The 15,557-nt window shown below is 39.2% G+C and overlaps 1 protein-coding gene and 2 long non-coding RNA genes across 3 annotated transcripts in view; 2 read left to right on the top strand and 1 right to left on the bottom strand.

Annotated features, from left to right (window-relative positions):
* Positions 1–1,019: 1,019 nt before the first annotated feature.
* Positions 1,020–15,557, top strand: part of LOC146464958 (uncharacterized) — a 40,322-nt gene continuing 25,784 nt past the window's right edge. Inside the window, exon 1 of the long non-coding RNA XR_014868388.1 lies at positions 1,020–1,115. This is a non-coding gene — a long non-coding RNA (uncharacterized LOC146464958). The remainder of the gene's footprint in view (positions 1,116–15,557) is intronic.
* On the bottom strand, positions 8,007–8,792 carry LOC146464959 (uncharacterized). The gene is made up of 3 exons (XR_014868377.1): positions 8,362–8,792; positions 8,238–8,270; positions 8,007–8,125 (listed from the first exon to the last, which is right to left on the bottom strand). It is a non-coding gene; the product is annotated as an uncharacterized LOC146464959 (long non-coding RNA).
* On the top strand, positions 9,163–14,328 carry LOC146464960 (microfibril-associated glycoprotein 4-like). Its single transcript, XM_085129083.1, has 4 exons — positions 9,163–9,574; positions 11,539–11,653; positions 12,067–12,481; positions 13,544–14,328. Exons 1-4 carry the CDS (start codon positions 9,257–9,259, stop codon positions 13,773–13,775), a joined length of 1,080 nt encoding a protein of 359 aa, XP_084985209.1. The 5' UTR covers positions 9,163–9,256; the 3' UTR covers positions 13,776–14,328.

Consider the following 15,557-nt stretch of genomic DNA (forward strand, 5'->3'; position numbering starts at 1 on the left):
CTGATTGGCTAGTTGTGTTGTTTACATCTGTTGCGATTGGCCAGAGTAATTACTTTGGTTTTGGTTTTACGACACTCAACTGGAAACCGCTCTATTCGCCATATTGCCTTGAGATTTTCAGTAGAACGATAAGGAAGTAGGTAAATAAGTAAGTAAGTAATTTTATTTAAAGTGAAACCCCACTTAGCTTAAAGCTACTTTACAGGAAGCCCACTATAACTGCCTGTTCTTGTGTTTTGTCTTTTTATCCTCATTGGACAATACCATAGGCCAATTCTGTGTTTCTTTGAACCTCATTATGAAAGTGAAGCTAAGTGCAAAGCTTTTTATATGAAAATTAGTTTTGTTTGCATATGAATGAAAACTAATTTTCACATCAAAAGCTTTGCACTTAGCCTCGCTTTCATAATGAGGTACAAAGCAACTCGGAATGGCCTGTTCCAAAGATTTGATTGACTCAGAACGGCCATACGATGTCAACAATGATACAATGCCCGAAAATAGCTCCCATTACCGAAGTTGTCTTCCTGTTGAATTTTGTAAGAGGGAAATCAGCAAGATCAAGCAATATTTCTTGGTTGATTTATAATAAAATGGTTAATGAATTATATGCCAGATATTATATAAGCTTGATTACGCGGGATGCCCTGAGGGGGCATACCGTGTCTAAAAACGGGTCGATTTCTTTTTTTTTTTTTTTTTTTTTCTTCCTCGTAGCTACAAATGTGTACATTAATTTATTCATTAAACTATCCCCTCTCCTACTCGGGATGTATTGTCCTGATTGTCTTCAACAAAAGAAGGCCAATCAAAATCCTTTTTTGTCGCTTATATCGCAAGGGAGGGGACCCAGTCATCCCTACCTGTGTGACGTCAAAGCATCATTTGATTTATTTATCACATCTGGATTAAATTTGGCGCCATATTCTTAACATGTTCTGGACTCAAGTGTACCGTTTTCAAACGGAAATTTCACCATTTTGAAGCGGTGAATCGAACGAATAACTTCTAAGAAGCACCCGACATTTAAAACGGTGGAAATTGGTGAGTACCTGGCGAAGGAATCGTGCTTTGTTTCACAGTCTTAGACCACGACGCGAGACTGAAAAGAGGTCGTTGAGAAGCTTATGTTATCGTAATGGAATTTCAAAAATTTCCAGTGAAAGTCTGGGTCGCGTAATACAAGGGAAACAACGTAACGCAATCGTCGTGACTCAAACTATTCCATTAGCAAGGATAGATTTATCAATCGGCGAAGCATACAGTTGGAATAAATGAATCAGCCCCAGTATCACGCGTAATGCCAGTGTAGCAGGCATCTTGTTTAAAACATTTTTGCTTTTTTTTTGGTCAAAATTGAAACACTTTGCTCCTTTCAAGCGCACGTTGTAACGCAAGTGCATGGTCCATCTTAGCAATCCGTACAGGAAAATTCGGGCCGATCAGGAAGCCAATCAGAATGCTCCTTTCAGCGCAGACAATTTAGGAAACCTAATAAGAACCAGAAAAGAAAAGACAGGATGAATAAATTTAGACAACAGATGTACGAAACGTGTTGAAAAGAACATTTGCAAACTATCATAGAATCAGTAATTGTTGATAATGGATCTTTTACGTGTTTTTTTGAGGGATGCAACGGACGAAAAGTTCGTAATCTCAGACCAGTTCAGCTGTATAATAATATTTAATATTATAGTTATCGTTATTATTATAAAAAGCTACTCATGGCTATATTACAAGTAAACGGAAAAATAATTGTCCAGTTTTGCTATAAATTATCACCCCAGTGCAATAAAACTGTCGATTAGTGACTCTGGCCAGAGACAGAGTAGGTCGGAATGGATTGAAACTTGAAAAACATTAGGCTAACGTTTTTCAAATTCTCGCATTTTTGTTTCCAAAATGTGCTAGAACAGATAACGAGTTGTTCCTTTCAAGAATTGAGTTGAATTCTTTCCTCTCGCTGTTCTAAAATTATTTTGTAGCTAAGTGAAGGTCTCATTTCACCATTTTTAACAAAAGAGCTTAAAAACCTCATGACACTTCCCCTTTAAGTATCTTTGGAGGCTTGGGTTCGAATCCCACCGCCGCCACCATGTTTTTCAGTCACTAACATGTCGGACGTAAATTTAATAAGTAGCGACAGATGCTTTATATACGTTATTACAGAGGAGCGAGATAAGTTTAGTAAGCTGCAAATGCATATGATTATATTAAATGAAACATCATGATGTTAATGCAGGTGGTAATTAACTTCATAGTGTTCCACAAACGGAGGTAAAAATGTTTGCATGGAAAACGAGGAGTGCGGAGTGCGGAGTGCGGAGTCTGGAGTATGGAAAATGAGGAGCGTGTGGAAAATGTAAAATATGGAAAACGAGGAGTGTAGAAAATGCAGAGTATGGAAAATACGGAGTATGGAAAATGGGGGGCGTGGAAAATGTGGAGTTGTTGGAAATGCATTAACTTGGACAAATTTATTAATTTCAAAGCATTTTAACGCATTTTTTCAATATAAAAAATGCTTAGAAACGTCTTACTCTCAATAACTGGAAGAAAACGGAAGTGTAAAACTAAAACGTTTCTAGTCTGGATAGTTTACACGTCCTATTAAAGGGTTAAATTTCACTGAGGGTTTCTAAACTTTCTTTGTAACTCTCAACTATAACGGTAACGAAACGGTAGTAGAGACCTTAAACGACGAGAACGGAGAGGAAAACGCTAGTTTTGATGTCTGTGACTTTACTACACAACACAAACACTTGTCTTAGCGAAAAAAAAACGCTTTTGGTTTTCGACCGTGACCGGGATGTTAACGTTCTGGTTGTTAAGGTCCCTACTATAGAAACTACTGACAACGTGCGTAGTATGATCAGATAAATGTTCATTCTGCAACTGTGAATGGCGACATGTTAAGTTTGAAAGTTTTCCTTTCGCATTCTGCTATACCAAACAGAATTAAATTTTACAATTTTGTTTAAGATCTAGATTTAGACTCAGCGTCGTGTAATGAGGAAACAACAGCATTTGTAAATTTCAACGATGATGTTCTCAACCCTATGGATGCGCTATCGTAGGCCTTGCATAGTCAGAAACTAAATCTGCCTAATGACCTCAAGAGGACCGAACTTCATCCTTTCTTGGTCTTCAACAAATTTGAATGCTATCGCAGCTTATTTAACAAACGTCATTTTTGTCTTATCAATTAAAAGCTAATTTTGTGGTATGCTACCACAACTGTCAGCTATATAGCGTATTCATAATCACAAAACTTGTTGCTCTAACGAAAGTCTAAGACATGGGCAATAGGAAACATGGGTTTCGACTAAATAAGTATTACATTTATCTCAAATATAGTTGAATTACTCACAATGAAGTAGTCTTTAGTCTTTTCTGGTCGTTTCTCCCCATTTATTTCTTGTAGAATAGCCCTGATTAACTCGATTAACTGGAACTCGTAGCAACTCTTGTTTCCAGTTTTCTCTCTCCCGAACATTGTCCGACAACTCTTCGTTACCAGACTTCTAGCGGCTTTTTAGACCCCCAGGAGCGGGCACCCTTTGCTTCCTTATATGGAGCTGGGCATAGTTTCTTCTTACGAGGTTCGCACGATTGATTGAGTTTGGTTCCTACCCAGGGGGGATTATGAGTTAACACTCGCGCGCTTAGCGGCCGCGCCTGGGATTTTAATAGGATGCACGGTTACCAAGACCATAACGAATGCTGACGAATTTGTTATGCAGGCTAAATTTGTTTTGAGTCAAACGGCGCGTTCTTATTTGTTAATTAGGGCTATTCGTATAGATAATCACATGATTTCGAGTGCAATTTGGGATAAATCAGCACGAGTAAATTTTTCAAAGGCTAACCAAATTGCACGAGCCCGTAGGGCGAGTGCAATTTGTAGTCTTTGAAAAATTTACGAGTGCTGATTTATCCCAAATTACACGAGAAAAATCATGTGATTACTTGTTAATAATATACATGCAAAAATTTGACTCTGTTTTCCTCTTATCGTGTTTATTTCGTGTCATGGCCCACTGGTCCCGCCTACATTAACGTTATTGGTTGATAAATGACAACCTTGATTGACATGCTAGCAATGCTAGCACTTGTGGAAACTTACAGACCAAAAATATCCTCTCAATCGACAAAGATCAAGTTCTGGAAGCATTTATCATTCTAAAGCGTTTACATTTTATGGACCTCAAGGAGAAAAGAGGTGTGAAAAGACGTCAAAACTTGTCTATTTGAAGAAGTCAACTTGTTAATGTTTGTTGTCGAATCTAATTGAGGCGAAATCGATCAACATTTTCAAAACTTGAAGCTTTTCGAACTTATGAATCAGTGAGAAATACTGTCCTTGCCAGGTGGTGCGGCTGACTGTGGCTTTTCGGGAGCTGCTGTGTTTCCCATGTTGAAAGTGACTTGACATTGGTGGAAATGGTTTATGTTCATGAAACACTGACGCTGATCATTCTGGCCAGAGATAGAACTTGGCATCTGAAACGCCGCGAAAGCTGCTTGGTTAAAGTTGTTTCCACATTGAGCCGTTTGAGGGTCTGGCGAGAACGGGTTAAAAATATTGCTGGAGCTGCTGGTGCTACTATTAAAGCTGTTTCCTCGGCTAACTGGCTGTTGATGTTTTTAGCGTGGCTGATGGTGTGGGAAAGCTCTCGCTGTTCTCTTTCATCTCCTTCGTCATAGTCATCCAGTGACTTCTCGTTTCTGTGGCCCGTTACTTTAACAATTGAACTTCGTTCTAGGCCCGCTGTCTTCAACTTCTTTACAACCGTTTTCCTGGCGCTGTGGTTGGAAAAGGTCTTCAACGAATCTTCTAGGCTCGTTCCTTTGATAACGGACTTCATCATGTCGTTGATTTTGTTTGCTCCCATCGGCTGCCGCTTATACCAAACTTGCGAGGACGGATTTGGCACACAAGACAGATAAAGTCGACCGGTTGTCCGTATTTCGGGAGGACGACGCCACAGAAATTCTTTGAAGATTGCAACGGGACATCTGTCATCTCCAATTGCAAACATTTTTGGAAGGAAGCTTCTGGGCTTTGCGGACAGTCTGGACTGGCGTGTTTTTGTGGGGTTCTCGATAAATTCGACGTACTCTGTGTTGTTTTCATCCAATCCAAAGGAGAAATCTTCAACCGTCATGCTGTGGTGTTCCTGTCGACCTCGAAGACCAAAATATTGGGTCAGGAGCCACCAAACTATTTGGACAAGGACTTGCGGACTTCCCTTTCCCAGCTTCTTTTTTTCCCACAGCTCATTTTCCTCGGTTGTTGTCAGACTTCTCGCCTTGTTCGGCCGCTTGCCTTTGCCTTGTTGCCGCAATAGGCGGGCTTTTCCCTCCAGAACTTGCTTCGAGCTTTTAAACTCTCTGTCGCGAATAATTGAGTGTTTGCACTCTTTCTCTGTTAGGTATCAGTTAATAGCAGTCACCATTACTCGAAGGCTATCAGGCTCGTAATCTTCCCCGTCTTTCTTACGAACTGTTGCGTAAAACTCCTCCAGAATTTTGTTCAGGGCCTCCGGTTCGTACTTTTCAATACTTTCGTCATAGCCCTTTTGAGAAGCCCAAGACTTCCAGACTTTAAGCCAATTATTTGTGCTTTGTTGGGTGTTTTTGTTCTTAGCATTCTCCTTCAAACTCTGAATTAAAACGTTGTTACTTTCTCGTAACCTGTCCGCCCTTTTGTGTTGTTGCGTGTTCGCGACTTTCCTGTCAATCAATTTAATTTCAACTTTCTGCACTCAATTTCAACTTTCTGCACTGTTTGGGTTTAATTGACGTGCTCTCAGCCAATGAGCATGCTGAAATTTTTTGCATGTATATTATTATACAAGAAATAAATGGAGAGAAACGACCAGAAAAGACTAAAGACTACTTCATTGCGAGTAATTCAACTATATTTGAGATAAATGTAATATTTATTTCGTCGAAACCCATGTTTCCTATTGCCCATGGTTGAACATGGGGTTTTTTCGCTGAATATGCGCGAAGCTTGGGTGGTAGTAAGGGTTTGTATAGTCTGGGCTAAATACTAATGCTCCAGTAGCTTGATCCCTTCTCATTACCCTTTAATGTTTTCATGTTCAGTGATACTGGTATCGACATCGACAACATTAACACAGCAATTTAGGGTTAGTTAGCAGTGCTACAAAATAATTGGAATTTTAGATCGTTAACATCCCGGTCCCGTTCGAAAACCGGAAGCGTTTTTTTTTTTTTTAATTAATTTTTTATTTTCTCTTAGACAAGTGTTTGTGTCGTGTAGTAAAGTCACGGACATCAAAACTAGCGTTTTCCTCTACGTTCTCGTCGTTTAAGGTCTCTACTACCGTTTCGTTGCCGTTTTAGTTGAGAGTTACAAAGAAAGTTTAGGAACCCTCAGTGAAATTTAACCCTTTAAAAAAGACGTGTAAACTATCCAAACTAGAAACGTTTTACTTCCGTTTTGTTCCAGTTATTAATAGTAAAACATTTCAAAGCATTTTTGATGTTGAATAAATGCGTTAAAGTGCTTTGAAATTAATAACTCTGTCCAAGTTAATACATTTCCACACGCCCTGCATTTTCCATACTCCGCATTTTCCACACTCCCTATTTTCCACACACTCTGCATTTTCCATACTCCGCATTTCCACACACTCTGCATTTTCCAAACTCCGCATTCTCCACACTCCTCAATTTCCATACTACTGGTTTTCCACACACTCCGCATTCTCCACACTCCGCACTTCTCCTTTTCCATCCAACCGGTAAAAATATGTCCACTTTGGACAGTAATGAACAGTGAAAATATACTATAAGCGAGGGGAGACCCTAAATTTTTATTTTATAGTTGTTCAGTCAAAAACTGAGGAATTGGACCAGGATAAATCGGGAAGCGTTTACGCACTTTATGGAAATTTGTGATCCAAAGTGAACGGGGGAAGGCAGACAGTGAGCAGAGCTAACAAGTGTTGAGCGAGGACAAGTAATACTGTACAAAGGATTCGTCTACGAAAGAATTTAGAACAAATTTTAACTCCACAAACTGAGTCAAAAAAGGATGAGTCCTAGGTGGCAGAGACGCCTCAGTAATCTGCTCGCACCAGCCCGTTATAAACTGCTCTGACGAAAGGCTAACGCTCGAAACGTCAGCGCTCGAATCTCTCTACATTTATACCTCCATACATTTATTTGTCCGCAGACATTTTCTGTTCCGAGAAACGAACAGTTTTCTGAGCGCGAAACTTTTAAAGTTCGAGGAACAGCCAACGAGCAAGGAAAATTTTTGTGCTTATATTAGAGCCAATTTGAAAATCCGAGCATTAATATTTAATCTTAATATTTTCCGTCATTCAAATGTTTATTGTGTATCATTTAAATGTTTGCGCGCCTAGGATGTGGAATGAAAGCACGGGTATTATTTTGTTTTCTTATACATTGTAGTTCGCAATAGTGTTTTTGTCCCGTAATAAGAGGTGTTCGCCTCTTCAGCTCTTCCATCTAAGAAATGGGAGCTGCAAGGAACAAAACATGGCCAACTTGAAAAATACCCGTTCACCTGCAAAATTTTTAAAATCAATCATTTGTCAATTTGCTTGTTTTCGGACATTTTCAGTGAGTTCCAGCATCGACTTCGACAAGTACGTTTACATTTTCGTGTTTTTCAGCGGCAAAACTTTCATCCCCGTTAGGAACTCTTTCATTAATCTGGTTAAAGTGCTTAGTTTCATCAAGACGATATCATCAGATATTTACCAGTTTTAATTAAGGGCAGTTGCATCGGGTGACGCAAGTTGACCAACAAAAGATATTTGTTGTGTTATAAAGTATAACAGGTGGCATGACAAAATTAATAAAGAAAATATCATATGCCATTCTATATCATATTGCACAAGTACATATCCGGTATGAAGGTGGAAAAATTTGCAATTTTCTAACTTCCCAAGAGACCTTCCCGAGCCGATAAATTAAGGACTTTAAGATAGGACAACTACGGACTACTGACTACGGTAGGACAAGCCAGGCCACACAGATCGTGGACTGGCGCGAGTACGCTGAAACGGCAGGAAAATCGAAGTGCATTTTGACATTAAGATTTCCACTACGCGATGTTAGACTACGGATGAGAAAATAATAAGTAATATTGAAGGCACACTTAGAGTACATTAAAATACAATTGTTTATTTCAGTACCAGAGATTACAGAGTGAAAACAGAAGCTTCTAATACTTTGTAGACCGAGAAACCAGATCTGCACTGCCACTGAAAAGTAAACAAGCGTTAAAATTAAGCTTAATTCCTTATGGTAGCAATATCGATTTAAAAGTGTGAATCATCTCTAAACATAACTTACCTAGTAGTATCTCCTTCCTTAGACATTGTGAATTCTGCGTTAAAAAAGGAAAAACAAGAAATTACAGTAAGCTTATGACAGCTTAGTGTGGTATGTTTACATGGTCGTCACATTGTACCGTGTCAGTTAATTCGCGGTGATAAATGAACAAAAACACATTTGCTCCACTACTTTAACTCAAAAGAAGAAGGCTTCGGTTTGTTTCACCAAACATTGTAACATAGAAAAGAAAAACTGGCAAGAAACAGCAAAAAAATACTTATGTAGTCGCCACTACGTGAAACACACCGACTACTCCCCATAGCAGAAGGACTACGAACAACGCGGGAAACTCGCGCGCTAATGATCATGCGCAGTCTGACTCGATCCAGGCGCCGACTCACGTCCAACCGTAGCCGTAGTCCGTAGTCGTCCTATCTTAAAGCCCTTATTATTTCATGGAGTGTGACTGTGTATCTTAGTAAAGGACAGTTAATCAAACACAAAGGGTATGAGTTTGTCTTAAAGTTATTGGCACTGCCACAGCCAAAAAATTCATTAATTTATCGGGATAATGAATAGCGTGCTAAAATAGCAAATAAATATATAATAAACCATTTAAGGGCTTTAAGCGATGTGGTGAAAAGTAGAGAACACCACTCGTATAGGGAGGCAAAAAAACCCCAGTGGATATTGATATTATGATCCAAATTGTGTGGCCGTGCTACAAATAAATTGTAAATTTAAACGCCCAAACGCGCGAAATGTGAGAGTCTTGCGTTTATTTCAAGGTTATTGGGTCTTCCTTTGTTTCTCGTTAATTATTTAAAGGTTGAAAACTCTGCAATAATTCATATGACGCATCTTTGCAAACGGTTAATTAGTTTTCTTCCTCTGTTAACAGCAAACAGCAAAGATGTATCTTTACTGGTTAATGTTCTATGGTACGGCTGTTCACGCCATCTGTCGCATTGCAGATCCAGACTTGGAAGCAATCAACTTTGCCAAAGCTTTACGCGGAAAAAAGCTCAATGGAAGTGTATTCCAAGAGATATCAGTGGATTCTGAAGTCTCTTGCCAATTTGCGTGTGTCACACAAACCCGTTGTTTGTCTTACAACTTTGGTTCGATGAACGAAGGAGACAACTTTACCTGCCAGTTGAGTGACTCTGATCGATTTACAAGTCATAAGAACTTTACAGAAGATGATAAAATGCTGTACAGGGGGATAGAGGTAACTTTTCTTTGAAAACTGGAGAATAATATTAAATGTACTAAGCTTTTCCTGAAGGCTTCACTAAACCTGAGTTTTTCCGTCAAACATAAGTTAGAAATATGTTTCATGCATCGTTTTAAAACTTTAAAGCACTTTTTCTTTTTACTATTTTTAACATAATTTTCTTTAACATGTTGTTCGTAGCTTGTTGTAGTAATGAAAGGGTACCCCTTAAAAAAAAAAGTCCATTTAAAGCGAACTGAAGGAAATTAGTTCGAGATGAATGTCATATTTGCAAATGAATTAATTTTGCAAGTGTAGAATTCTTAATTGAGGAAAAACATATGGCCAAATCTTGAAAAATGACTTTTCGATAGCGAGAACTAACTCAAACTGACAGTCACATCAAACTTCTACTCAAAAGTTGAAATATGCCAAGTCACAAAAGGGCAACTGTCCATTCTTTTAAACCTGTCCCTCCTCATCAGAGGAGAAAGTTTTAACGAAACTTAAAGGTAACTATGTCTAACTGAGACGCAGAAACTCTCCTAGAAAGCAACCTAATGTAATTTAAAGCCAATTTTTTGAAAATAATTACCGTGAATTTATTTAATTCAAAGTGCACCTATTTCGGTTATATTTTTGGGATTTTATCTCTTTAGATTTAGTCATTGGGAAACTGTCTTTGTTTCTATCGGGGGTTAATGATAAAAAAAAAATGCTGGTTTCATTTTTGTTCCTTTGCTAAAATATTGCAGCTCCTCACCTTCATGAAATCAATCTAGAATGGCTAACATTCTCAGGAACAGAGCAACAATTGCGCATCTACCATTAACAAATATCTTTGAAGTCTTCATCGGAGTTATTAAACATTGGGCGCTCCATATGAGATCTTGCTTGAGCACGATTTCCTTTGTAAAATATATACGAATTAATAATGGCCTATAAGTAAATCCTAGAATTCTACTCTAATAAACAAATTTAATACCAAAAAATGCGAAGAGAGATTGCAACAATTTATGTGGACGCAAATTTTATGCTTGGCCTAGGGTGGAGGGGGGTACTTGACAGCTGCCAGATGATTTTCACAAACGTTCCAAGGAAGAGAAAGCTAAAGCGAAGAATCGCGCCTTTGTCATCGCGGTAGCCGGGCTGAATTTTCCCATTTGAAAAAAAAACAAAAGTCGTGTCACTAATTTCGCAAGCCTGGTCAGTGGACTCATATAAAGTTGTTACATATTTGTCTTGCACTGAAATGAATTCAAATTAAGAAAGGGCAATAGCCACCCAAACGGCCCTTGCTACGAAAACCTGCTGTACCACCTGCAAGTTTTTAAACAAGTTATTCAGGTTGCATTCTTTTGGGGCTATTTTAGCTATTCTTATTCCGGTTTAGCAATAACAGAATACACGGCATTTCAATTTCGAAAAGAACGCTCCTAAAATCTGGAAACGGAATACCTATGGCGTAGGTAACCTGAACGTACCTATGTCTGCGCGCCAGCGGCCGCTTAGGATTTCCCGCTAAAAATTTCCCAAAGGAACGAGTATTCTGTGTATTCCGAGTAAACCGTATTCCTTTCATTCAGTTCATTCTGCTATCGGGAGCAGAATGAACAGAATGATATTCCGTCCATTCCGAAAACGGAATATCTCCAAAAAGAACTCAAATACCGTCTATTCCGAGTATTCGTATTCCGGAATAGTCCCAAAAGAATGCGCCCTTAGGCTCACCAATGCTTGGTTTTGGGAACTGAGTTGATCAGTAGGTTCATTTGGCCAACGTAAAGACATTCGTGTCCTCATAACGTCAGCATTCAAATCTGTTTACAGTGGCCAAATTACCCTATCATCTCTCTTGGTATAATAAAACTGTTCGTTTCCACTTCCCAACAAACGCAACACCACAGCTTCTTTAGGGACTAACTTCTTGTCTATATTTATTGAGGCTCATTTGAGGCTATTTTTTAATATGAAAACAGAGCATCTGTGAGTCTGACAGCACGCCTTGTGGTGACAAAGGAATCTGCATCCCTAAATATAATGAAGACAGATTTCACTGCAAATGCGACGCCGGTTATACAGGGATACCATGCGGTAAGTCATGAAAGTGAAACTTAAAGTGTATACATTACGCTAAAAAAGGTTTCCCCTGAGGTCCACAATATCAGTCGATCCCATCAGATAGCGTGCGAATTGAGTCATGATTTCCAAACCTTGACAATCTGTCATTAAATATGAGTGAATTTTAACAGATTCACAAAAGCTACAAAAATTGACCGAGTAGAAAGATACTGAACTTATCTAAAACTCTTACCACAATGGAATGAAAATTTTTCACTACGTAACAAAACTCCAAAAAGTCGACCTGTCAAAATATGTTTGCTATGACAACATCAATTTTTGTGATAAACTGATACAAAAATATACCCAGATACGTTTCAGACACAGGCACAAGTTTGGTGGACATCGATAATGCAACAATCCTTAACTTCAATTTCATGTTCCAGAGCCAATTAAAAGCTGCTCCCAGCTTCTCCAAACTGGAATTAATTCTAGTGGCGTGTACACCATCATTCCAGATGGCGGCAAACCGATCCAAGTGCGGTGTGATATGACCACGGCCCGTGGCGGTTGGGCCGTTTTTCAGAGGCGTTTGAATGGTTCGGTTGATTTTTTCCGCGGTTGGGCGTCCTACAAAAATGGGTTTGGAAATCTGGTAGGCGAGTTCTGGCTTGGAAACGACAAACTCCATCGTTTGACAGCCGCTGACAACATGACACTGAGAGTTGATCTGGAAGACTTTGATGGGAACATCACTTATGCCGAATACACAACTTTCAAGGTGGCAGACGAGAGTGACAAATACCAGCTTTTGATTGGAGGATACAGTGGCACGGCTGGTGATTCACTGCAAGGGCACAAGTAAGACAAACAAATCCAGTTGATATTGAATGTTAAAAAATTGGAGAAGTCTAATTTGCCATCGTAAAATATCAAAGCATTTCAGAATAAACTTTACCTAAAGTATTTTATGGCAATGCGACTGATACTGGCCGAACACAGGAATTTTAAGGTGGGAGGACCGGCTTGTGTGAAATTAATTATGCATATTTATTATGTGTGAAATTAATTAATTTTGAGGTGAATTTCTGTTGATACGAAAATTTCGAATGTAGGAAATTGACTGAACAAATTATAGAATTTTAACTTGTCGAAAATGTGAAGAAATATGATGGAATGGAAGAATAAATGCTAAAAAATCAAATAACAGGCTTTTGATTGATGGATACAACGACGCGGCTAGCTGGTAAGTAAGTCATAACCGGGAAGATAGCAAAGTAGGAAAGTAACTGATATATTAATTATTATGTTCAAAGGTGACTATATCACTCTGATCATTTCAGTTAGAGCGGTTTTCAATTGATTGTCGGAAGTAATTTCCCATTTTGGTTTTGCATTATTACGCTCTATGATTGGTTAACAAAACTCGCGCCACTTTTTCACCCAATGGGAATCCAAAGCAAAACCAAAATCGTGTTTTGGCCGCACGCGTTTTCCCGCGCTTGGCGCCAGTTACATGTATTTGCTTCCATTCTGATTGACTCGTTGTGATGTATTCATCTGTTGCGATTGGCCAGAGTAATTACTTTGGTTTTAGTTTTACGACATTCAATCGAAAACCGCTCTATACTGCGTTTCTTTTGCAATTAAAGTAATTGGTTCAATGCCCTTGGCATCTTAATCACAACATTACTATAACTCTAAGATTTTTAAATTAATTTGATGAAATTGAACCACTTTACGTCATGACACCGTTGTTAGGTGTAGCGTGAATTCAGTAAACCTTCGAAGTTTTTGTTTGTCTATGCAACAACAAATTGGTTTCGTGTCGTCTTATATGGACTAGGACTGAAACAGGCTATCGCAACTTCGATAGTTCTACTTTTTCGAAATTTTCTATGTTTATTTCTTTTCTCTTTTTAGCGGTATGCAGTTTTCTACCAAAGACCAAGATAACGATGAGGCCAGTTCGTCATGTGCTGTGCAGTACAAAGGCGCTTGGTGGTACAAGGCATGTCACGGGTCCAATCTTAACGGACAGTACCATGGCGGACAGCATGACTCAATTGCTGATGGAGTCAACTGGTATGCCTTTAGAGGACATAAATATTCCTTGAAACGTGCTGAGATGAAGATAAGACCGAAAATTGCATGAAAAGAACCATCCTTGCATCATGTGAATTATAAACCTAACCGTAGAATCTAAAGTTTTGTCTGTTACTTAGTTTGCATTAATACAGGTAAAAGTGCTTTTGTGACTAGTTTATTTTAGGCGTTGTCTTGTTACACCAAGAAATGGAAGGCTGTGCTTGTAGATAGGTTTGCTAAGACCTCCTCGTAGGTTTGAACTGACGAAAAACAATTTATTAGCCTGATTGGCTGATTGTTATCGATTTTCGTTACCAGTTGGCCTGTTAGTGTGTTTTGGCTTGTCCTATCACTCATCTTTCAAAACACCATCTAATACTCATCTGACGTTGAATCGCAAACACGTTTACAACACAGCATGAATTTAGGCGAATCGTATCATGAAGCTTTTTGGTAGTTTGTAGTCAGTAACAGTAGTTGCCTGGCGAGGCTTACTTTATAGTTCGACTGGTTCCCTTGGAGGAACAGACTCAAGTAAGGAAAATTGGCAAGGTCAAGAATTCACTTTGTCAACCATGCCTTCTAGGCATAACTGGTCAGCTTGGTTATGACTCAGCCAGGCAACTTTAACTTACAGTTGATGTGTGCGAGTGCAGCGCGAACTGTAGACAGGGAAAGTGGTGGGGAGGGGGCAGTGTCTCTGACATTGACTGTGTGGGGGTGGAGTGTGGGGTAGCAGTGATGGCGCAGTGGTGAGAGCACTTGCTTTCCACCAATGTAGCCCGGGTTCGATTCCCGGACTCGGCGTCATATGTGGTTGAGTTTGTTGTTGGTTCTCGTCCTTGCTCCGAGAGGTGTTTCTCCGTGTAGTCCGGTTTTCTCCTCTCCTCACACACTGACACTTCCAAATTCCAATTCGATCTGAATTATTGTCAAGCACTTTATCATGGGCCTCTGGCTCGGGTGATTAGGCAAGCACTCCCCGTATTATTGACATGAAATAAATTACTTTAAAGTGCCAAAAAGAAGATATTTGGTGTTTCCACAACTCAGAATCGCGGTGCCTCTCACCTTAATCAAGCTAATACGGTATTCAACACTGTTCTGCAGGAGTCCATTTTCAAGGTCCTGAGCCCGGTAATCATTTTATACTATGTGCGCGATTTTTGTCAGAAGGGATTCAGTCTTTGTGGTTGATTTTGAAAGTGTCACCAATTTAATTTTAAACGAACGGACAACATTTTCTGGCAACTTGTCGCGAAACAAATGTTGCATTGCAAGTTGCGATTGTTTGTTGTCCTTATTACCACCTCCGTGCGCAACAAATTTTTCATGTTGCAGAAAGTAGCAGCTTTACTCTTTGCAACATGAAATTTGTTGCTCGCGGAGCTGGTTATACGAGCGACAAACAATCGTTACTTGTAACGGAACGTTTGTTGTTCTACAAGGGTGCAAGAAAATGCTGCCCGTATTACTTGTTCTTTAACATGTTATGTTACACTTTTCGGCGACTTTGTACTAATAATTGGCACTAATTGATAAGGAAAAGTAAAAGAACATAAACCGTATTGCCAAAAGTGTACGCGCTGGGTCCGGCAACGGGCCCCAGATTTACTAATTCAAGTCTAAGTTCCATGATTGAAATGCAGGCGTTTTAATTTTAGCAATTCTCAAAGAACACAGTTAATTACAAAACATGCTAACACTTACTGATACCCAAACAAACACGTGTGAGACTAAACAGTTACGTTAAAGAAGGTTTTAAGTAACTTTAATTTTGCACTCCTTCCGTTGTTGCTTATGGGTTCGGTACAGTTGCTAACACATCAAAACTTTGTACTATACATGT

This window comes from Pavona decussata, unplaced genomic scaffold, assembly GCF_977016875.1.
Source record: "Pavona decussata unplaced genomic scaffold, jaPavDecu1.1 SCAFFOLD_158, whole genome shotgun sequence".
Lineage (NCBI taxonomy): Eukaryota > Metazoa > Cnidaria > Anthozoa > Scleractinia > Agariciidae > Pavona > Pavona decussata.